This window comes from Dermacentor variabilis, chromosome 1 (assembly GCF_050947875.1).
Source record: "Dermacentor variabilis isolate Ectoservices chromosome 1, ASM5094787v1, whole genome shotgun sequence".
NCBI lineage: Eukaryota > Metazoa > Arthropoda > Arachnida > Ixodida > Ixodidae > Dermacentor > Dermacentor variabilis.
Window position 1 is genome coordinate 34,342,531 of NC_134568.1, and position 25,202 is coordinate 34,367,732.

A 25,202-nucleotide genomic window follows, 5' to 3' on the forward strand; every position below is an offset into this window, starting at 1 on the left:
TTTGACGTCAGGAGATTGGAATAAAAACATATTGGAATAGTTTTACGTTATGCGGCCCCATGTGCCTTCTCACATGTTGCTATTTCTGGGGTGAAACAGTTTACAGAAAACTCACATGTTTGATAGGAATGCAAGACCAATTGGTTCTTAAATATCATATTTAATTTACTTCCAGCACTGGTATCCGCTGAAATCCGAAGCGATATTTTCTGTATGCATTACTAAAGCATTCGTAATGCGTTACATGTATTCATAATTAATGATCATGTGTAGAGAGAGAGAGAAAAGGGGATACGCAGTTAGGCTCACCAGAGGGGAACATCCGGTTTGCTGCCTTACACTCGCGAACGGGGGACGAGCAGGTGACGAGATAATAAAGTAGAGAAGAGGAGAAAGGGAGAGAGGGAGCGCAGACACACAATACCAGGCGGTAACTATCACCGCAGACTACCACAGCACAGTAGCACTTGCAGCACTATGAACATAGATTAAGACTACAGCCACAGACACAGGTCTTTTGACCTTAAAAACTGCGACAGTGCCCTCATATGCCTAAGCTGCGATGGCTTGTGAGTTCATCATTCTAAAATGATTTCCTCTCTTACCGGTTTTCGGTCAAAGCACGCTAGCGCGCTTGCGAGCAATCGTCTAGGTAAATTGTGGCAAAGACAGTCACACAGAAAGTGTTGAAGTCTCCTCGGTATACCACAGTCATCACACGAGGCGTTGTGAGACCATCCGATATGAAAAGCGAAATACTTTGTAAAAGCCACTCCTAACCATAGCTAACCAAGCAGGGCAGCCTCGCGTTGGCAGAGTGTGGCTGGGATACGAAGGCGTCCAGTTGTGAAGATTAGAGATGGTGCAGCCAGTTGCCTTGAAAGGAAGGGATGTTCCATATGGATAACATGATACCTTGTGCGAGCATTGGAAGTTTCTAGTGGCATCTGTCTTTCATAATGGTATCGACTCCTCTTTGATATCTTGAAGAGCTGATTAGTAGCGTTATCGGTGCGTTAGTTACATATGACGCTCCCGTGACTTGGAAACCACCGTGACGTCACGTGATGGCCTTTCTCGGCCATGGTATGGATTAGTTCTCTAATTTCAAATACCAGTTGTTCGTGTGGTCCGCGCCGCAAGGCTTATAGTAAAGACTGCAGTGCTTCCTTCGAGTCACTGAATATGTACCATTTTCGAGGCTGTCCTTGGCTGACGAGAAGAAATGCATTGCAAAGTGTTGCAACTTCCGCATTCGTCGACGTCGTTGGGTTGCACGTCTTCAAACTGATGGTGGTGGATCTCACGGGGAAAGCCATGGCTGCAGGCAAGCATTGCAGAATTGTTGATCCATCAGTGTAAATATGTACGTGGCCGGCGTACTTCTCGTGCAAAAGGAGAAGAGATAGTTGTTTAAGAGACATGCGATGACAGCTCAGACGTTTTTTTTTTTCTAATTCCTGGTACGGCGAGGAGCACTGCATGTCGAACCAAGCAGCATGGAGGAAGCGATAGGTTAGTTGCGGGTGTGAAGCCTGGTGGAAGGCTGGTGTAATAATCCGAAATTGTATCACAAAACAATGTCTCCGGTCTTTCTGAAGGTAGTGTTGCAAGATGGTCAGAATGCGTTGTGCCAAAATGCCTGATTTGCACTCTCAGAACCACCACCACAATGTGCGTTTGGATTGGTTGGTCCCGGGCGATTGTAACAGTCACCGCTGTTGACGCCTCTTTTGTCAACCCAAAACGAACTCTGAGAGCCCGAGCTTGAATAGACTGTAGAACACGAAAATTGTACCCCAAGCTTTAGTCAGTACGGGCAAACTGTATCTCAATATGCCCAAAAAGGGTGCCCTGCACAATTCCAACGTATTATGCAATGACTTTCCCCAAGTTTTCCAGCCTAGGAACTTGTGAAGCTGGGCAATTTCTGTCATGCGTCGTTCCAAGCAGGTCACCCGCGGGATCCATGAGAGGTCTCCATCCATAAATATGCCAAGGAATGAGTGAGTCTTCACATAAGAAACGATTTGACCGTTTATAGAGACGGTGTATATAGGTGTCACTGGTTTGCGAGTGAATGCCACCAGTGCACATATGTCTGATGAGATTTCGAAACTCTGGTTGCGTAAGTATACACCGCTGTCACAGTGGCAGCTTTTTGAAGCCTTCAAGCTCGATGTCCAGGAACTTATGTCGTCTGCTTATACTGATATCTTCATCGCTGCTGGCAGGTGTCCAACAAGGCCAATGAGTGTAAGGTTACATAGGGTGGGGCTCAGTACTCCGCCTTGAGGGACTCCCCCAAAGCTTTAGTGTCGTGCGCTTTTGCCATCGTCGGTACACACAAAGAACGATCTCTTAAATAGGTAATCAGAAATCCGTTGAAAGATTTGACCCCCAAACCAAGTGCTCGATGCTCTCGATGCTCTCAAGAGCATCGGGAATAGCCTCGTGTATATTATCATAGGCTCCCTTGAGATTCAAGAACAGAGCTGCAGGTAATCTTGTAGGTGACCTTTGGTGCTGGACATACGTAGCGAGATCATGAGCATTGTCTAATGATGGGCGGTGCTGTTGTAAACCAGCCACGCAATTTGTATACATGTGGCGATGTTCTAGGTATCACTACAAGCGAGCAAGGATGATCTTTCCCATTAGCTTTCGCACACAACTGGCCAGCGCTATTGGGTGGCATGAGGTAAGTTCGAGAGAGAACTTACCTCATGCCGTGCTTGCCGTGCTTCAGCAGAGAGACCAAGAGACTTGCCTTCAACTCTTCAGGAACCATGCCATCCTGCCAGGACACGTTGTAAAGATGTAAGCGTTCTCCCCGTGCGCATTCACTCAGGTTGCATAAAGCGCGATAGGACATTGCGTTCGGTCTACGAGATGAAGAACGCCTACATAGAGCAAGAGCGGCCTCAAGTTACTCCATTATGTAGTGTTTGTTTTGTGCTTGTAGACACTGCTATGACTTCTTCGGCCACGGATATGTACACAGTGTTTTTTTTTCTCTTTTTAAAAATTATTTTAGACCGACTACGCCAAATGATGTATACGCCCGGGCGTGTACATCATTTGCAAAAAGCAGCGTTTTGAGCGGCCCGTACACAGCACCACGCTCATAACATCTTTCTCGGGAAAACACGATACAAAAATCCTCGCCCCCCCCCCCCCTTTGAAAAAACAAACAAAAAAAAGATTATGCGGATCCCACAAACTGTAAAAATCGATGTTATGCAAAACATTTTGCTGGTAGCTGGCTATTCAGCATCGTTCGGTGTTCTTCAGAGTGTTACTGGAAGGACGAGCATGTTTGTGTAAGGTAAGTAATTGAGCGGTTGACGACAGCAGCGCGGGGACGACGTCGACGACCACGACAACTTGACTGCGACGAAGATGATCGTGATGAGTGATTTGCTGTCCTCCGATGAGCAAATGCTGTTATGTTTCGCGCCACAGTCTTCGACACAGTGATCTCGTGTAATATTCATGCCGATGCAGTACGATGCTCGCAAATCCTGTTCACGTGACAAACTCAGACGGGTGCAGTACGAGACGCATACGCAGTGATGACACGCGGGCTAAGGCGAAATATGATGCTTATTGAGGCAAGAACGGTGAGAGGCGTAAGCACAGAGATGTAGGACGCATATAATCACATTTACGCATTCGGCATTCCTTGGGTCACAGTGGCACACACACATTCTGTAGGAGTAGCTATGAATGTGCACAAGCCTTACGGCACATTTCCAGCGGCTCAAGAACGGGCTAGCCCAACTGTAGGACATTTAACGAAATTAAATAATCAGTTGAATACATGCGCTGTTCTATTAAAAGGTCTGTGTGCTTTAGATATATGCGTGAGCCGTGATTGTATTACTTTACGGCGTCTTTTTGGTTTCTTTGTATTTTTTGTTACACAGAACAGACATGCGCGCGCAGGCGCTACTTCGTCCTTTAAAGGAGTACTGCCACAAAATTTCGAAGTCGAGTTAATGTGTGAGACCGATTGATGTGGGTACACGCGAATCGTCTGCAATATACCAACGGCGAATGTAGCTCAGAACATATCTTAAAATAAGTGTTAAAGCACGCGCGCACCTCCAATCGCAAAACACAGCACGTGGCGACATCGACATCAAGGAGAGATTGTAAACAACCGAGAAAACACTACGTCACGAATTTGCGGTGCCGTCGGGGCGGGCACGGACGGGAGGGGCGGTTTCTCGCCGCTCCGATTGTCCCGGTGTCTTTCTCTTTCTTTCTCCCTAGTCCTAACGCTGGCCTCTTTCACCGCTGACGGTGGCACAAAATATCGGCAAAAATTTGTTGCCGACACGAAATAATCGTTAAGTGACCTCGAAAGTGTACTCGCAAGCGGTCAGCGCAGCTGCCGCAGCCATTAAATTCAAATTATGGGATTTTACGTGCCAAAACCACTTCCTGATTATGAGGCACGCCGTAGTGTGGGACTCCGGAAATTTCGACCACTTGGGGTTCTTTAACGTGCACCTGAACCTAAGTACACGTGTGTTTTCGCATTTCGCCCCCATAGAAATGCGGCCTGGCCGGCATTCGATCCCGCGGCCTCGTGCTCAGCAGTCTAACACCATAGCCACTGAGCAACCACGGCGGGTCGCCGCAGCGATCGTCTACGCGAAGCGGCTCGCCTGGCTAACGTATTTTCTCATCGCTACCAATGGCGTCGGGAAAACTAATTGTATTGCCACTTATGTGCGACATAGATATGCAGATGTTGATTCTGTTGACGAATACAGGCGCTTTATTACGAGCTGTGGACGGATCGCAAGGGCCGTCGGCCTCGGCTGCGACGGCCAGCGAGCTATAGGCGTATACCGTTTCCCAGCGATCGCCTGGCTTGCTCGTTCGCTACCGTCGGCGTCGATAAACGGCAGAAGTGGTCCGAGTTTGTGCGCGCCACTGGACACTTAGAATGGACCCTATTGAAGCACAGCCATATTTTCTCGCTTCATTTCGAGCGCGCCTGGTATCATCAAAACAGGCCGAGCTTAGAGCAGTGCGATGCTCTTCCACCAAGACTAAGTACCCCCAAGCCTGATGCTGTGCCGAGTTTTAACCCGCCTTGTGTCCTGCTCCGGAATATGCTTCACTCCCAAAACTCCCTCGACGAATGGTTCGTATACTACTATCAGCGGTGCGTACGCATATTGACAGCTGTCGCTACAGCCGTACATTCCCAGTCGCTGCTTTGTAGTGGATCCAATGAAAAGTGGTTGGCTACGTGTAATACGGCGGCGACTCTCGCCTGCAGGAAATAGTCGCCGCTGAACGACGAAAACGAAGACGACGACGATGGCGGGGACATGGCAAAGCACGTGCAGGCGTAGCAGACGAACTAGCAACAAGAAGCTCGCGCGCCGGCGAGCGCGCTGGCGTGCGCACGACAGAGTTTTGTGCGATCACGTGCCCAGCTGTGTTTACATTCCTTCTTTGGACCATGCCGTTGCTCTCTGAAAGCGAAACTTGGACTGGTCGCTACAAACAAGACTCCAAATAATTACCTGTCGCCATCTGAAGCCAATGATGTTTCGTGCCGTGATTACTGGGACATTAGCTACTTATCGCAGCAGAAAAAACAAGATCGAAACTTTTTGTGTCAGTACTTCGTTGACATTCTGTGCTATATAAGCCGGAGAATCGTGTGACACATACCCAATTGCTTCAGAATTGTGTAGCACGAATAGAAGAAACCATAGCCGGGGTTAACTATCAAGCGGTATTCCATTAAAATGCATCTGTGCCTTAAGCATATCTCTCAGCCGACATCATATGTGCTGGTTTTATGTCTTGATTTATTGCTTCATTACGCAAAACAAGGTTGCCGTCGCTAGCCCTGCTTAGTCGGTCGGAATCGAACCATACTACACAGTATGACGTACGAAGATTCACCAGGATCGGTTCAAATAATGCTTCACCGTTCATATCGGAAATTTGTAATGTTCGAAGTAGCGAGTGCAGTTGCACCTCGTTTTAATGAATTTTCCGGGAAAGAAAATGTTGACCATGGTTAGCATCGCCACTATAATAGTAGTTACTACCCTTTCACACCGTGTAGAGTTCTGACTAACCACAATGAGCTAACATTGTAAAATTCGACGTCATCTTGAGCTTCTTTGGGTTTATAGTTAGATATTATCCCTTATAACATGGTCAGGTAATGCTTTCTGTACATTGCGTTCTTCCATCCTTGACAGGGAATGGAGACCTAATGCGATCAGTGCTTTATTTGGGCGTTAAGCTACCTTGTGTCCTTCACCGTCCATACGTTCTTGAGTTGCAACGGACGCACGGAAACCTTAATCGCGTGGCACGATCTGGCAACAAGCCAAGTTTTGAAGCTTCACTGGTCCACGGCACCATTCGTCAAACACGTAAGAAACGTCCGCAGTCGTGGCATTAGAACGTGGCTCGAAAGAATGCGTATACCGGTGTCTATTATGCCATCATTTTCACAGTTGGATGCAGCACTATTCGTGCGAAGGGAAGCCCTCAACTTTGGGAAGGAAGTGACAGCCGAGCTTTCAGCGAATCAGTACCGCAGGAAGCTGCAGTGCTGTGCATGGCTTTCGATGGTTGAACAATTGTGCGCTTAGTACTAGCCACGGGCTCCGAGTTGAACTATAAATGCTACTGCACTATATTGGTACAATGAGCAACATTGTTGCAACTTTTATGCCGCATTTTCCACAAGTACGAGATTGGTGCTTACGTAGGGAGGTTCGTTGTAGCATAATCATTTGTTTTGCTTTACATATCTGATATAAGAACACAATTTTTTTTGCTACAGGCGTTTATACACAATAGCCATGCTTACCATGCGGAAAAGTATGCGTAGGTACCTGTGGCAGACAAAGTGGGACCGGAGCTTCTTTTAACTGCGAACATATCTTTGCTATGTGTGTCTTTACTGCAACGAAGCTGGGCTGTATACACACAGCCCAACAGGAAATTATTCTTAATTGCATTGCCAGTGTTTTCAGAAAGAAAATTTACCACCCAGCCAAGGCGATTTGGATCTTGTTTTTGGTTGCTTGATTGTTACTCAAATAATTGCTCTCACCGGGGTAACGATCAGGAAGCCAGCGTTTGTACGATGGTTGGTTGGGCGGCGGGGGGTACGAGAATAATAATGTATTAATTTCAGGCAAGTATTTAAGAAAATGAATGAACAGAATGATATTAAAGAATATAAGTTATGTCGTAGAGAAATAAGAGTGTTTAAATAAATAATTTGTAACTTCGCCTATGTTGTGGTATTCGGAACTCTGTTTCTTTAAGTATAGCGATGCATGTTGTGAAATTCAAAATATATGCAGATAATTTAGCACTTTCAGACTTCCCACATCTAACCAGACTAGGTTTATTTAGTTAAAGTGAATAGTTTTATGCAAGCTTACGTTTGCGGCTGCTTCGCCAAAGGCTTCTGATCATATTTTTTTTTCCGAGGTGGTCCAATTTCTCATTAGTTGAGTGTATTTGAGTCACACAATCTTGGTGCATCATGTTTATTTTAATTTACGTCCTGTGTTGTCATTGGGGGTTTGCCTTGTGATTAGTGTAATAAGTTACGAGAAGTTGTGCAAAACAGTCATAATTTGTCTCCATCCCAAGTAACCTACTAAATCCAAGCACCGACATATGCCACATATCAGCAGTGGGAAATCTGAGATCACCTTTAAATATAAGCTTAAAATTAAATGTTGGGGTTTTGCGTGCCAGAACCGCAATGTGATTATGAGGCAGGCGCACGTGGATTTCGGATTGATGTTTACTACCTGGATTTTAACGTGCACTTCAATTTAAGCACATGAGCATTTTTGCATTTCACCAGAGACTATTATTTCACCAGAGACGTTATTATTGTTGGGTACAATATATCTAGCGAATGCTCTACAGTGAACATTTAAATATGCTTTCTAAATTAATCGAGTCAATGTCAGGCACCTCGATAAAACCCAAAACAAAACCTTGCGGTATGACATTATTTTTCTATTGTTGGGTTACATATAGCCTCTGCGGGGGGGGGGGGGGGTATAAATGAGTGATAAAATATACTGAGTCACCGCGAACAACCAAATGCATCTTCCAGGAATAAATAATTCAAATACATGGGATATACGAGCGTTCAAGTGCCACTCTCAATAGATTTTTTCTTCTATTTTACTTCTGTTTGTATTTGCCTGACCATTAACCTATGATGTGTTTTGGGCTACTGGAAGTTCTGTGGCTTTGCTTCCATGCAATAAAGAAGAAGAAAAAAGCGTTTTGCTGCCACGATCAGAATTCATCCGAAGGAGAGCCCTGGATACTATATACTGAAAAGAATATAGTAATGACATTATATAATGGCCCGTAATATGAGCACAGTGAATTAACGCTTAATACGTTACTGATTGACTGCTTCGGTTATTTAACTTACTCAGCCGTGTTCAAGTTAAATAGGAGTCCATACCGCATCCCAACAATTATTTGGCTGCTTTCTAGATGAAAAGTTGATTTGGCTTAGCAGTTCTGGATTTTCTGTGGCACGTAGGATGGCAGAACTGAGCATCATTAAAGCCCACATGTCATGCCAACATTACAGGACAAATTGTGCGTTATTCAGAAAAAACATACCATGCGTACGGAAGCGTGCTAAAGTATACATGTTCCACTGTAATGTTCTCTTAATACCTTATATGAACTAAAGAAGGGAAATAGCTATAAGAAACATCTATATATTCATATTGCCCCATTGTTACATATCGCATTACAAAGAATAATTATGGGTACTCATAGTTCTAGAAGCTGAAGAGGATCATTTTTTTATAAATTCACTGCAATCATATTCAATTTGTACAATAGGATAAGGCCATCTTTAAATAAGCCAATTACCTGTATCAACTTAGTGAAGGTGCTTGCCATCGAGGGAGCTCTCCTCATGTTAAATCTGAACCTACGCCTGCGCAACAACGACGAGTTGATCTTCCGAAAGTGTGTTCTGGAGCTTGTAAGACAAGTACATTCACTTCTTGTCAATCTAGCTACCACATTTTTTTTTCACCTGAATCTGCTCTGCACAACACGTGAAGCTGCATTTTGGCTATGCATTCTCTGGCATTAACTTGATTTTTAATGAACTGTGCCTGGATGCCGCCTGACGTTTCCTAAAAAGTGCCGTTCTATTCAATTATTATCCACCAAAATAATCTGAGGATGAAGGGGAATCGGAATGCAGCAATAATTAAACGTGGAGCACTTTGGGGTGAAGAAACGTGAGGTAGTGCGAGTAATTTGAAAAAGAAAGCGTAAAGGTACTAGCGCTAACGTTCGCAAATGCAAGTATGTGCTTAAAGGGACACTAAAGGTAAATATTAAATCAAGCTAAAGTGATAAATTTGTGCTAGAGAACGTCCAAGGCGTCAACATTGTTGCCAACAGAGCTTTAGTACTCGATAAATTGAGGTAGATGCAGGCCGCGATTAGAGACTCCTCCGGGACATTCAAGCACTAGCTCGATGACGAAGGCACTCCTCATTATAACTATGTCGCCAGTACTCAACGACTCGCAATAGAAAGATCAGTGTATTGCATTATAAGAAGAAATAAAATGCTACTTCTACAGTTCTATTTGATTGTTAGAAAAAGAGAACTCATTGACGTTACCCTTGGCAACGACGCGGATGGTTGAAAGGTTTCGTTTTCTTTAGTGGTTTCGTGGACGCGTAGGATTCCATGGGCTGGTTTTACCAACTCGCAAAACTTACACAAACTGCAAGTAGCAGACTATGCCACGTCCATGTGATGTCGCGGGATTTCCGAACGGTCCACGCCACTTGACCAAGAACACCGGCAGCTGCGAATCCAACGCTCCGTCTTGGCTCGGCTTCTCCATGGCCACGCGTTCGCATATTTTTCGCAGAAAACCGTAGCGCCGTCTCTCTGGCGCCGTTTAACTCCCAGACGCAGTAAAGGGCGATGATGGCGTATGCAACGTCACCACTCCCCCGCTCCGCGGAGGCAAAGCCGGCGATTTAATTTAATTCGTGACGTGCTGTCAGTTATTTGATTACAAAATATTGATGCTAGTGCAGCGTAATCGTGAGCGGCATGCTTTCTGCTCGAGCGCCGCGGAAGGTGACAGCCACGCCTCTTTTCGCTAAAACACACGCACACTAGTTCGCAAAAAGGTCCGTCACAAATCACGACGTCGCCGGAGTGCAAAACTTCAAACTTATTCTGAAAGTTCAGTGCCCTTATTAACTACTGGATGGCCTTATATGGATAAGAAATGGTTCCAATACGTCGAAATTGCGCTAAAGGTATGCGAACTCTTCAGATGCAATTTTCTTATAAACTAAGTTATTTCTTGGCACGAAACAAGCGCTGCGAGGTTTCTGGATTGATGTTTCAACAGTCCACGTTGGCCTTTTGTGTCCCTTTAAGATCAGAGACTTTGTCGAGATTGAAAGTTAACAAAAAATCGGTGGGCCAATTGGCAATGCGGACCCACGGTAAAACCATTCATGAAGCAGTGCAGGGTGACATGGTCTGAGCCTCTTTTGAAGTTAGAGAAACAGAGCAAAACTACTTTCGAAGAAAGACCGAGGAGCTTGATTGAAAAGAAATGGCCGGCTAAAGTGCAAAAATATCTGTACCTCAAGAAAGCGTAGACATGGAATGGAGGAAAAGGTCAAGAAAGCTGTCAACCTAGTACAGGGTAATTGAAATTGTAAATCGACAGCCAGGAGTTAACAGAAAGAAAGTGAGAGAAACAGAGACGGCGAATTGAATGCAACGAATGGAAACCAAAAAAGGCCATGCAGATTTACAAGAATGGGAAGAAAGAAATGAAAAGAACAACTGTATTATAACAGAAAGGGCAGTGCCTCGCTATTTGAGGCTCGAGCTGGTTGCCTAAGGACGAAAATCATGCGGGAGCAAATATTCGCAACAAGATGAGGCATGTGTCCGCTCAAGCTAAAGTCTGAAAACGACTCGGCAGATCGTAAAGACGCACAAGGAACGTCCACCTTCAACAAGCGCTAGGACTCGAAGAGGATGGAAGGAATATGCAACAGTCGTGATAAGCAAGATATGTTTAGAGTATTGGTGGAAAGGAAAGAAGGGAAGAGAAAGATACAACCGGCGTCGTTACAGACATAGATAACTGTACAATATAGAGACAAGATGCTTTAACGAAGAAAGAAAAGTTGAAGGGGAGATTGGCAAAAACGTAAACTGCGATAGAAAAAGTGAAACTTGACTACGTCAAGCAGCCTAGGTGACTATTTGTCGCTGCCCGGTTACAAAGGAGGCGTCAACAGATTTCGTCATCATGTGTGTAGGCTTGTCTCCGGTTCAATACGTTTGCGGGCTACAACTCTCCAATGAGTTTCTCTTATTTGATGGAATCGGCACGCAGTATTGTGCAAGTGAGTCAGGTGCTATGCGCTGTCCCGTACGATGAAACACCTTTGGAGGAGCCTTAATCGCCACCAGCGCCAGCGTGGTGCCAGAGTACGCCTATATTTAGGGAGTCTACACACGCGCGCGACTCCGCCTCGTGAGGATATCTGCAACCAGTGTATAACTGTAGCAATAACGGCCACCAAACTTTACGAGCCACTATTTTCGACTCCGACCTGGCTTGAAGTCGCGGCGAATTCGTACCTTTCCTTTTTCTTTTTGTTTTACTCTTTGGCATGCGCCCCGGTGTTGGCATGCGAATAATTACATTTCTTGAAGTAAATTTGATTGGAGTACTCGCAGGCAACTCCGCATGCCGTTTCAGTATATGTATTATGCCCTGTTTGTTTATTCGTATACATACAAGTTAATTTATTTACGTCGAACGAAACACTATAAGAAACAAATTATGCAGCACGGGGACATACGCATGGCATAGCGCCATCTCATGCCAAAAAATAAAATGCGTAATTTGGGTCGCAGATTCCCTTTAACTGCTTCCGCTGTATAAGAAAAGTAGCATTCTATAGGAATGCGTTTTTGGTAAATTTATTTCTCCATTCTTTTTCTACGTGTTTTTACCTCGCAAACAATTATTCTGCTTTGACTTAAGGATGTAGTTTTCTTTTCCGTCTTTTACTACATTGCTACGGGATTGTTTTGAGAGCCCTCCACTACCTAACCTGTCATTGCCAGAGTTTTGTCACCCACATCCTTCGAGGTTTCTTTTGACTTACCTCGGCCTTGTCACTTAAAATTTTATTGTGGCTAATAGCTTATTGCATCATTGTTGGCACGGATGTGCACGAATTTTAATTCATACTCTGTTTATTTCTGCAGATCCTTACAATAGGTGAACAAACGCATTAGAAGTACCAGCGACGGCTGCCTCATCCGCATTTCTTCACTTCAACTTGATTTTAAATATCCACTGTAAACACCCTGAAAACGCGCAATATATTTAAATATATGCACAGGACAACGTTTATGATATTTTTAAAGAGAAGGAGGTAGCCCCCAATTAACAATTATTTCTAAAGATATGAATAAGGCTATGTCTAGAAAATGGATATGTTGCTTTGTGCTTACCTCGCTTCAAATTGCTTTGCGGGCTTTTTTGACCCTGGAAAAACCTGCAGACTTCAGTGACCCCTTCGGCAGAGACATTTATCAACGGCGTGTGAAATGCACTTGAATATTATGTGTTTCAGTATTGCTTGCTTTTCCAGTAAGCAATGCTAACGACTCATGAAAAAAATCAGAAGTACTTTTGATAAGTCACATTTATTAGGGATACAAACATCGTCAGTAGCATGCAAAGGTCATAAATATATACACGTTGTCCCAATGAACTATGATGCACCAAGATTTAAAAAAAGGGCAATTTCGTTACTCGAAGAAAACCTAGTGCATATTGTAACCAGTACAGCGGAGTAGCCGCCAGTAATTGTTCGGTTAATTAGAATTATGTAGGTAATTGTAAATAATTATCTAACTCGAGAAGTACTATCCTAATTATCAAAGCGTCATTGAGGCATTTGTAGGCACAGCCAAGGGACATCTAACTGCAGTATCTTCAGCGACGTACTAATTTCGTACTTCTTTTTTCAGACTGATAAATTAACCCCGCGAAATATGAAAAATACTGGAATGCATCATGTAACCGCGCAACCGACAACGGACGAATGAGGAAACACAGAGGACAGGCGCGGTGTGTTTCCTTCTTCGTCCGTTGTCGGTTGCGCGGTTACATGATGCATTCCAATATCGACCACCAATTAGCCCGCCTCTCCCTGTTAAATATGAAAAATACCACGTGATTGTGCTCCCACCCGCATCATAAAGCAACGCCCTCGAACGGACTCTCTCTGAGTTATCCAGAACGAAATAAAGGAAATAAAGAAAAACATCGTTATTGAGCCTTATCTGCCGCGCCTCAGCCGAAGTAACACATCGCGTTTAGCGTTGAAAACAGGCTGTGATAGCTGTTGTCTTATCGTAGATAAAGTGCATGGATGCTTCATTTTTTTTTTGCCACAATACCTGTCAACACAAAAGCGAACTGACAATGTCAGTGCACATGTTTAAAGGTGCGTTTTGTTTCGTCTCAGTGTTTTTCACTAATGAGCCGAAGGTAAAAATGATCCTTGCCGTGGGAGCTGCAAATGACTAGAAGAAGGCCGCAAATATATATCAGTCATGGAAGTGTGGCGGTAGACCAAACACGTCGACTATGATCTCAAATGATGAAAACCTGAGACAAACCGGCAGCTTCAAGAAACAGCGGCTTAGGACTCTATATTTGAGTCCTAGCCTACGCGCAGATGTTCTAGCAAAGTGGCTGGATGCGACTTTTCATGCGCGATGGATTGGAAGGCATGTACAGGCCAGTGAATTGGCCGATTAGGTCACCTGACCTCTCTCCCCTCGATTTCTTTCTTTGGGGTTATTTGAAAGATCGTGCTTACATGATCGATACGGACGTCAGATTAGCTCAAGACAAGGATAACGGATTTCTCCGTAGAATTCGAGTGTCGGTCATCAAGAAGGCCACTGAAGATCTGATAAAGCAGACTCAGTACTGCGTAGCTGGAGAAGGAAACACCTATTCGAACACGCCCTGTAGGAAGCGCAGCTGGTGTTCAACGGCGCTTAGGAATTCATAGGTAATAATAGCACACTGAAATCTGATGTATTTTCTGTTTGTTTTTTGTGCAGCCGTCCCGATTAGCAATTTGGCTCATTCATAAGTGGTTATTTATCTTCTTGAACGCATCGCTTTTGCCTTTTCTCAACACGTGGGTCGCTTCCCGGTCTGTTTACTTCGTTTCTTTTTTTATGTCATGAAGCTGTTTTTCTCTCGAAATCAGAACCACTCGAAATCAGAATCAACAGCAGTCATGAGCAGCAGCGCTTATACTGGGACTCACAGAAAAAAGAAAGAGAGAGAGATGCTGCAGTTTCCCCGGAAAGGCGAAGCAGTATTGGCGATAGCGAAGTATAGAACAATTACACGAAGGAAGATTACACCACTGAGAGACGCCAGATTCTGGGTGGTGGGAGAAGGCTCAGGCTGTAAAATTGAACTGTCTCGTACTATGAGGTCTTTCGCGCCAACGCATTCAAAACATGAGCGTTCCGCAAAACTCTGTGCAAATGAGAGTTCTAGAATAAAGTCCCCGAAAGCCTTGAGGCGCGAATGAAATAAACCGAGCATGCGCGAGATGCGAACGGCGTTTGTGGTTTGCGTCGGGAACGATATGTGTGCGGATGTAGCGCGCCCCAGAAGCTTTGCGCCAACGAACATGGTGGCACCGATCTAAGCGATTGACTGTTCAAGCACAAGATGTGACCTAGGGCGGCTTGCGTGAACATTTAATATCGAAAATAACGAATAGAAGAACGCGTTCGAGTGAGGACTAGGAAATGTCTAGAAAACATTTAAGAACGCTTTCTTAAATTCGTTATTATTTTTGTTATTAAACGTTCATGTAAGCCGCCCCTGGTATTGCGGTAAGGTTCGTGGCAAACAAGTGTTGATGAACACTATTGCTTTATATCATATTATGTAGATGTGAAAGGTGGAAATCGATGCTGTTTTCGGAAGTGGATGAAAACCGAGATCTCGTAAGCGTAAAGTGGTATCTGTTTTCAGATAGCATACTCTAATTTGGATTGCAGTGGCTGATGACTACGAAAAAGCCGCCGAAACTGCAAGCCTCTGCACGCCGTTCGGGACTGCACGCTAAAACGGAATATGGCGAGCGTTTCGTTCAACGACCTTTATGAGCGGGATATATACTGACGACTTAACCTTAACCAATCTCGTTCCTTATTACGCTTTTTTCATCCGACGCATGAGGGCAGTGCACGCAGTAGGAACCTACAAGAGACAGAAATGAAAAAAGAAACTTGGGCGACGCTTAAGCTTCGCCTTTAAAAGTCGTACGTGATAGCATTAAAGGGTCTCTGACTGCTTTTCACGCTTCCCGGCAACTGCGGCTTTTGCAACCGTAAACTTCACAGGGAAGCGCTTGCGGCGAACGCTATGCGCGAAGGCGAGCTTTCTGGTTCTTGTCCGTCTCTGCCCCACTCCCCGGCGCCGCTTCAGTCGCGGATGGGAGAAACGCGGCGCGCCACGCTACGATTGGTAGAAAGGCGGCGTTCACCGCGCTATGATTGGTAGACGCGTTTCAATCACGCTCAACGCCGCCGACGCCATGCTCACTTCGCAACGGGGCCCTTAAGGCTATCGCTTTAAAACGAAAAAAAAGAAATGAAAAAAAACGTAGTATCATTCTTTGCTACCCGTTGCGTTTCACGAACTACACACGAACGCTAAAGAAGCGTTCGTTTCGCGAGCACTGCTACATAAAAGGTGAACGCCGCCGCTATAAGTGAGGCATGCACTCTGCGAGGGTTCCTACTCACTTGTTTGATGCTACAATTTAAAGGCGAAAAATCGCGTAGATAATTGCTGCGAAATTTTTGCTACGGTAAACAGAAAAATGCGCCTGCTTCCGCCACAGGTTTAAATAGCACAGACGGCTCGGAAATTTGCCTAATAGCGTCGACTATAGACACGAAGATATCTTTTCTCGTTTCTTGCAATAACGTGGTCGATGCGGTGGTAAAGTTTGATGTCGGCAGAACAGTTTCACACCGCGCTGTATGTTTACGAGAGCAGACAACGCCTTGATTGCACAAGACCAACAGCAGCGGCCTTGCGCTTCGCCATATAAAATGTGAGACGAACTACAGGCGCAATGCATTGCTCGCTGCAGTTGTATTAACCTTCAAGTTTCTTATAAACACCCAAGTACATATGTCAAAGGAAAATCCTTCAGCAGCTTTTATTTTACGCACCGTAGCTTCGCTTTCTGGCCGCCATGGCGCCGGAAGCTCAAGGCGGGAACCAGGAGTGCAAAACAATATTCTAAATCTCACACCTTCTGCATACCGAAAAGCCGCGTACGCAAACCTCTATGGGGCGCCATACTTTTCGGGCCCTTATTCTGAAACTACATATCTATTACCCAGCTCCAACGGTTCGTGATTTCATTCAGGAATGTCCTCCATTGAAATTTGCTGAAATAAAGTATGTGATTTACATTCACACATTATTCCCCGTCTTGCGCAGGAAGCCTATGGCCCCTTCCTTGTCTCCCATTCACGCGTGAATTGGGCAATCCGCCCTTAGCTATCGCCGGGGAAACATCAAATTGCGGCATTATTTCATCTTGCGTACAATGGTGAGCGCTTTCGCCTTATAGATTCACATACGGAGCTTTTGGCTGTCTATCGGCATTTGAGACTCACTGATGCAGCAAAACTAAATTAAATCAAATTCTGGTGCATTACGGGTCAAAAACCACGATCGCCCGTTGTGGGGTAGGTGGAGGGTGGGAGGGGTATAGTTGCATGCTTTAACATGCAACTATAAATATAATTACACGGGCGTTTTTCTTTGCATATCAGCCCCATCTAAACGCGGTTGTCGCGGCTTGGACAGAACCCGGGACCTCGAGCTCAACAACGCAACGCCAATAAAGCTATACCGCGGCGGGTGGGACACAGCAAACACCGCTCTCGAGCTTTTTTATCGCTGTAGTCGCAAAATTACGCAGCAAGTGAACTACGCAAACGGCAATTCAGTTCCGCTCATGGTCACCCTGTGGCCAAGTTCAATCCTTGTATATTTCTTTAGTTTCGCCACTTTCACAGGAACAATGGTGCCACAATTTTGCCCATTCTTGAAAATGCACAGCGCCATGACTGCGCTCAATTGCGTATCGTCCATGGTTCTCAGGAGCGCCGTAGCATACGGCGCTCGGGACGTTGAATACTTACCGAATTATCTTGAAGGTGATACGATTGCTTCACATTTCCTTGGCGCAAGAAGCTTCCCTATGCTGCTTCCGTATACGCCTAGTGCACCGCCTACAGAGGCGCCACAGATAGCCACCTAGCGGGCGTTTCGACCAGTACGCTCGGGAGCAGTAGCAGACGACAACCCTTTGCAGCAAGGATGGCTGAACTTCGCGGCCGCGATTTCTGCTTTGTTCGGGTGCCAAACTGCTTCCTCTGCGATGACAGCTGTATACGGAAGACGCTGACCTCCGTGGGAGCGGGTACGAACACGATGTTACCGGTGTTTGGGACAACACGGTCCACATACGTGCCAGCTGTGCGTCCCGCTCATGTTAACAAGCCGATAAATTTGGTTGAGTAGTGCGACGTCTCGATCGTTTTTTTTAAAATTCTATCCTCGCGGTAATGCCGCTTCTGTACTTCAATAATAAGCACCCGTCGTTAGTGCAGGCTTATATCAAACAAATCCGCACGGTGCGATGTCTGCATATGCCTTTGTGATTTTTCTGCCGATGAATACATGTGACATCGCCGAATAAGTGCAGTCAAAGTCACCTCAAGAAGAGTAATTGCGAGTTTATTGATGGAAACGCGTACACTAGTCAACGAAGTCACCAAACGCACGGGTTAATAAAAGCGCATGTTAGCGCTGTACCGCCGATGCAATTCTGCTGCATACGACGATGAACTGCCGTTCCCGCTGCAGTTTTTGCAAGTTTAAATTCCGCAAGTGACCTGCTTCGAAACGCACAAAGCTAAAGTCTGACAAACTTTTCAGTACTTTTTTTTTAAATTTTACTAGAGAGAGGTGCCAGATGATATGTTTAAAGGCAGAGCGCTGTCGGCAAGGCCGGGTTTAGTCCTCTGCGGCGTAAGCATGAGAAGAAAGACTTCAGTTGAGTACATAATTCACATGCAAGAAGGACTACGTTGTGAAACAGACAAATCACTCGACGTGGTAACTCTGCTCATATAGCATCGAGGTGTCATGACTTCCCAAACGTGACACGGACTTTTCTGCGAAAAAATGGAACAACTATTAGTAATTCTCACCCGGAACTACCTATTTTCTAAACACACTTCCCAAAAAACCACAATATCTAAGATGGCCTCGGGCGAAAAGAATAAAGCTGTTAAAGAAGGACTTGCTTGGTATCATTCCGATAAGACACAGCGTGATTTATACCCTTTAAAAACGAGACAGGGTGAAAACCTCGCAGCTCAAAAGAATCAACAAGAGTTATGCATGAAGAAACTAGCAACAGTTAAACATGTGCGAAGCCACGCATAAAATAGATGTAAGAACATGAAGTGCGCGACAGCTGGTGCGACGATTTACCGGGCCACATAAAACCAACAATTTCAGTTCTTGCAAACTTGAGTAGCTTTAACATACAACACAATGCGCTCGTGCAGTCGTGCTGCCTAGTTAGCGCAACGCGGTAAAGAAGCAGAAAACAATATAAGCGGCAAACGGCGTTCCGAACTTTAGCGGAATGCCTTTAAACCGCATGCTGCACTACAGACGAACTTCGTCGCTTACGCGTCTAACTATGCTCGAGTGGAAAAGAACACCGACGCGACAAAGAAAAAGATGAGAACAAGAAATTTCCCGCCGAAGCGGCGATCCATTGCTATATACCGTTGCTCCCGCTGATGAGGCTTTGCGGGGAAATGACTAGAACCCTATCGCCGGTACGTTTTCGCCGGTATTTGAGCCACCCACCGTGCAACACTTCTCCTTCGGCGTTATTTGAAGCTTTGGCCACCTCACACATGCGGAGGGTGTTGCCTGTTTTGCTCTGAAGACGTGAATAAGACAGAGAAGCACTATGAACGACACAACAAACTACGACGCACGGCTGGCTCCTCTCCCGTGTGTTCTGCGCAAGGCCGCCACCAGTGGCGCGTCTATCGGCGCGCACTACGCGTACATAGGGTTTCCCAGCTAACACTAACCAAGCTGTACGGTGTTCGGTCGTCTTGCACCGTGTTCTAATCTTCTTTCTTTTTAATTATTCTCTAAATAGATTGGCTAACATTAGCTTGGACACGCGGTACGTATACGCCCTTGCAACATTTTAATAATATCGCGCGCGCGTCGACCGCACGTTATGCCAGCGCCTTATGAAGGCGATAAGTGGCGAGATCGGTGACAGTATTATACGCGCAAGCGAACAAAGCACTTGCGAGCTTAGCCTGCTATAAGATGGCGAGACAGCCTAGTTGGTTAAATTTGCTTTGTGTGCGTGCCGGTGCACTTCAAGATCTACTCAACATAGTCTATACTGTTCGCATCAGGAGAACACACGCCCCGCCAGGCATATCAGCGCGACCCAATTTGCGAAAAGGCCCGAGTGAGAATAGGTGTATAGTAGGATCTTTCGTGTGCGGCACGCTTTACAGTTTTGTTACGCGCCGTGGTTGCTCAGTGGCTATGGTGTTGGGCTGCTGAGCACGAGGTCGCGGGATCGAATCCCGGCCACGGCGGCCGCATTTCGATGGGGGCGAAAACACCCGTGTACTTAGATTTAGGTGCACGTTAAAAATCCTTAGGTGGTCGAAATTTCCAGAGTCCTCCACTACGGCGTGCCTCATAATCAGAAAGTGGATTTGGCACGTAAAACCCCATAATTAACTTTTATTTGTATTATTGCAATCCGTGCATGTGCCGTGGAATATACAAAGAAATGTAAATTTATGAGCCCGTAGCGAGGTATGACCTTTCTATTTTTATTCGTACTACTAGAATGCGCGCATCCGCCAGGGAATAAAGATTAAAAATGAAAAAAAAAAACGATATTTACGAGCACGTGGGGGGGCATTGTCGCACATATGAAGCGGAAGCGATGATTGCAAGTAACTCAGCTGCGTGGCGGGCCTCATTGCGATAGTGAACGCTGGGGCCGCGCGGATAAGAATGACTCCGTTCTGGCCTGAAGTGTGCACCCCTGAAGCGAACAGCGCAGCACGCGACATCCGAAATGTGAATTACTTCCCGCGCTTACTGTCGCCCATCTCGTCGCCTTTCGCCGCTATAAGGCGCTGTCGACGTGCGGTCGATGCTAGCGCGATATCATTAAAAGTTATCAAGGCTGAATATGCATAGATGGGCGTCAGCACAATTACCTACGTACTGTATATAGGAATGAAGATAGGAAGAACACGACGAGAATTTCATATTGATACAGGACGTGTTTAGAATCTTTGATAAGGAGACGTGTATGAGCTCGATCTCCGAGATTGGGCAGCACGTGTGTAATCTGCGAAGTCATAACCTTATTCAGAATCGCAAACGTCAACTTTACTAAACGTACAGTGGCGAGGTTCTCGTTTTATTTCATCATTATGTAGAATCGTTCCCTCGCTATAGGGGCAGGTGCGGACTATTTGCCCGTTCAATCATGGTCCTGCATCGACATCTTCATGTGTACGGTAGCCATTGTACATAGTGAATTAGACAGACGGCGAAGAACGACAAGAAAAATATACGCTGCTTGTATACACCTTCAGAATCCGTATACGTGGGGTACACCAATACCTTTAGAGCGCTTAGCATTCTTTGCATACTAACCGCGACTTCTTGTGATTTCTTTCTTCTGTCGTGCGCCGAGCCCGAAGATAGTGCCGTCTATCCCATCGGTGGTACCGATGGCGCCAGCCCTAAGAGGAGCATTCTTCCATTCTTTCTTCGCGGCAACTAGGCGCGTTTTGAGATGTTATCGTTGAACCGCAGCGCCTCTGGACGCAGGCGCTGCACGTTATTCCGGACTGGTCCTTGAGGAAGTAGTACTGGCTGTTGCCTACAGCGCATGTGCGAGGCAGTGGTTAGGGGATCGAAGGCCTCCCATAACAGATATATACCGGGTTTTCCTGGGAAGCGATCTTTAAAGGTTGCCTGTGGCAGATAGCGCAATTCTAGTCCTTGAGCTGATCCACTCGAAGAGGCGGATATTACTTGGACAAGGAATTGAAATGCATGATCAACTAATTATCCAAAATTCACTAATTAAGTTTTCAACCAATCACCTTATGGTACATATTGCAATTTACACTTTCTAGCCGGGAAGTTCACACGGCGGATCATCCACTTTGAATGAATTGTCAGGATGACACCAGTTTCGATATAATAATTCCCGAACTTTGCGGAGAAATACATTAGCTGTTCAGTTATATTGTATTTCAATGCTTAACGGGACACTAAAGGTTACTATTAAGTCAACGTGGACTGTTGAAATACCATCCCAGAAACCTCGAAACGCTTGTTTCGTGCCAAGGAGAGACTTATTTTAAGAGAAAATGCGTTCTGAAGCGTCCGCGTACCTCTAGCGCAGTTCAAATCGCCCGCCCTCCGATCGAGGAGAACTGACATCATGGTCTCATAGTGACGTTGCGCCATCGGTGAGTAGAACGGCGTCCGCAGACGGCGCTACGGCTTTTCTGCGCAAAACGCGAACGCGCAGCCAGAAACAGAGCCAAGACAGAGCCGACAGCAGAGCGAAAGCGGGAGTATGGTGGCTAGCGGAAGGAGAAACGAATTACGTCCCACGTTACGTCCCACGGCACACGGAGAGTCCGTTTTCGTTAAACTATAGGCTGCAGCGAGCTCGCAGCGTGGTCGGCGTGGTATATGAGAAGCGACGAGCCTTTTCGCACTCGCAACAGGGCATAAAAATGTGCGAATCGACGCAAAACTCGGCCTAGAAACGTGCTTCGCCACAGCCAGGGCTCAATACGACCCAAGCTGGCACGACCCAGATGTCGTTTCCCGCACCGCCACCAGGCGCCGCTACTATACCTCACACTCCAGCGCAAGACGCCCATAAGCTGGTACTTCATTCTATGACGCTAACTTCGACGCTCGTCGCAATGGACCCTGACACCGACAGATTGGCTCGCGATGGTGGGCTCAACTTCAGCGATTTGAGCACCGACGAGCGCGACCTGCTTCTGAGGGCTCGCACTGCCGGCGTCGTTGCGTACTACGACGGCGGCCTCGACACCGGCTCTCCGGAGCGGGAAAGCAACGAGGGCTTCCCACGACATCACATGGACGTGGCATTCTCGCTGCTTGTTCCAAATGAAAGTTTCGCGAGCAGAACCCTCACAGCACGACGCGATAACGAAACTACTGAAACTCCAAAGCGTGCGCGGCGCAGAGTCGAGCGAAAACGAAACCTTTCGAACACCCATATTACTGAAGGGTAACGTCAAAATGTTATTTTTTCCTAGAATCGAATAGACGTAGACAAGTAGCATTTTTTCCGGCTTATAATCGAATGAAATGATATTTTTAATACGAGTAGTTGAGTATTAGTAACACAAATTATGAGGAGACCTTTCGTCATCGGGCTAGTACCGGAATGTCGCTGGGGGGTCTCAAATCGTGTCATGCATTTACCTCAATTTCTCGGTTACTAAAGCTCTGTTCGCGATTATATTGACGCCTTAGACGTTCTAGAACATTGCTCTACCACTTTAACTTGAGTTTCTGGTAACCTTTAGTGTCCCTTTAAGATGAAGTTTTGTTATGAAAGCTTGATGGCGTATATCTCGAAAGGGTGTCATCCAGGCAATTCTAATACAATAGATAGATAGATAGATAGATAGATAGATAGATAGATAGATAGATAGATAGATAGATAGATAGATAGATAGATAGATAGATAGTGCAACATAGTGCCACAGATACCTCCCGAAGACAAACGCATTCTTGGACAGCAACCGGACAGCAACCTGTTTGGACGCGAAAGCGTCAAATAGCCCACTGAGCGAAAAAGCCGGCGGCGTCTGTAGCAGCGAAACTTCCCATTGGCTGCGACGCCTCCACACGAGCGCTTTCCCATTGGCTCTGACGCGACGTCAGGAGCTCGCGAGGCGCGCATGACACCGCCTCGCGCTCGCTGGCTCGGGCCTCGACGGACCAAAGCGGGTGAACAAGAATATCTGCTGCAGCTGTGTTGCGTGAGGGGAGAGGGAATCGCCGCGACGCCACGTCACCGTCGCTCTCGCAAGCCTGTGCTATCCGCTCGTTCCTTGTCCGCGCAAATTCTCCCGTGTTTTCTAAGGGCGCCTTTGTAAGGCAAAATCAAAACGCGCCAAGCGTCTCAACGCGCTCGCTTGCGCGCGAGGAGTTCGAACTCGAAGGGCCGCTCAGCGGCGTTCAGTCGGACATTAACGCTTTTGCATTCACAACTCATAAGAAAGGCTTAGCTGTCCTCGAATTTTTTCTTGGCTAGGGAGTGGTATAGAATATAGAAAACGATTTTCACATCGCCTTTCTTCTACATCCGCTACCACATAAAAGAAATGATGATGGTGATGTTGCTGAAGAAACCAAAGAGTCAGAATCTGTCAGTTTGGGGTTACCAAGTTGAAGTTGCTCCCCATTTATTCCCGCTACTTTCTACAGAGAACACGTATACAGTGGGACGTCGCGTAACGTGCTGAATTATAGCGCCATTATTAGACGTTAAAAACAGAGAGGATAACCTACATGTGGCCTGTGTGTCATGACAGAGTGCGAATCGTGTTGTATTGTGAAGCTTCGTTTCTATACAAAGCTCTCGTTGCCAAGTAGCGTGAAGGTTGTTTTCGTGTCCGACGTTGAGTCGTCGTCCTCTAGAGGTAGGATCTCGGAGGTCTTTGTCTGCAACAAAAAGCAATAGTATGTGTACACGCACATTTCACAGAGAGCGTTTTTGCCACCCACCTTTTCGTATCGAGGTAGCAGGCCCAATTTCCTCCATAAAGAGACAAAAATATCACTTGTCAACCGTGTGTGGCTCTCCTTTACCTGCCTCCCGCCTGAAAGTTGCAAGGATAGGAACACGAGCCTTACTTAAAATAATGACGTTACATCTAAGAGACATCCACATCTTACGTACACTTAATGATAAATAAAGAAAACTGATTTGGCATTTGCGCGCGCGAGAGAGAGAAGTTAAATGGGGGGCGGGGGGGGGGGGCAGTAAGGAAGCTAAGCAGAAGACAAGCACCTGGCTTGCTACCATACACTGGAGAGGGGAATGGGGAGGTACAAGGATGGAAAGGGAAGCACAGACGTGAAGCACATGCGCTAAAGACAGCGTAGAACGGTTATAGTCGCCAAAGTAAGTCACTTCAATGTAGGAACCTCAGTCGCGCTTTAATCGCCTTCCGTTGCGGTGACCGCATATAGTGGCGCATTCCAGGATCGTCTCCTCTGAAAGCGCCCGGTCATTGAGAAGTGCCAGCGCGGTCTCGAGAGACAGCCTCAGGGTGCTGCAGCGAGGACAACGGTAAACAACGTGCTCGATGGTTTCCCCGCGCTGCCGCATCCATCACAGGCAACACTAGCGGTAATTGCGATGCGTCGTTCGAGGGAGTTCGTAAAACCCACACCAAGCCGCAGTCTGCAGAGAACAGGTCGGAATAGTTCAGGGGAGAGACGAAGTCGGAGAGACGGGTCCAGGCCATACAGACGCGTGCACTGTGGACTCAGTGTGTTCCGCATGAACCGCGTGGCAGAAGTATGCGGATCTTTGTTTCTGCATCTGCTGTTGACAGCGGGATGGGTTCTTGCGTGCCATCTTGACGGACACACCTAGCATTTTTGTTATACGATATTTAAGAGATGTTGGTGCATGTAAACTGTGCCGACTACTCCTTTTCAGACCAAGGCATACCAAATGTGACATAAAGTCGGCACTGAAAAAAAAAGGAATGGTAACGAGAACGAGAAAGTAAGACTTGAAGTCAAGGGACACAAATGCACTAAACACAGCTCACAAGAGAGATAACGTAAAATATACTAGAAACGTAAAGTCAGCTTAAATAACGCAAGAAAAACAACT

General features: G+C 46.1%; 2 protein-coding genes across 3 annotated transcripts in view; one reads left to right on the top strand and one right to left on the bottom strand.

Moving 5' to 3' along the window:
- LOC142576427 (zinc finger CCHC domain-containing protein 24-like) overlaps positions 1-25,202 on the top strand; it is a 239,965-nt gene that overhangs the window by 69,121 nt on the left and 145,642 nt on the right. The gene's annotated exons all lie outside the window — the stretch shown is intronic.
- Positions 23,727-25,202, bottom strand: part of LOC142570818 (sodium-coupled monocarboxylate transporter 2-like) — a 119,489-nt gene continuing 118,013 nt past the window's right edge. The window contains exons 14-15 of the mRNA XM_075679137.1: positions 24,080-24,174; positions 23,727-24,016 (exon numbers count right to left, since the gene is read on the bottom strand). Of these exons, the coding sequence (XP_075535252.1) occupies positions 23,921-24,016; positions 24,080-24,174 (191 nt within the window). The 3' untranslated portion in view covers positions 23,727-23,920. The remainder of the gene's footprint in view (positions 24,017-24,079; positions 24,175-25,202) is intronic.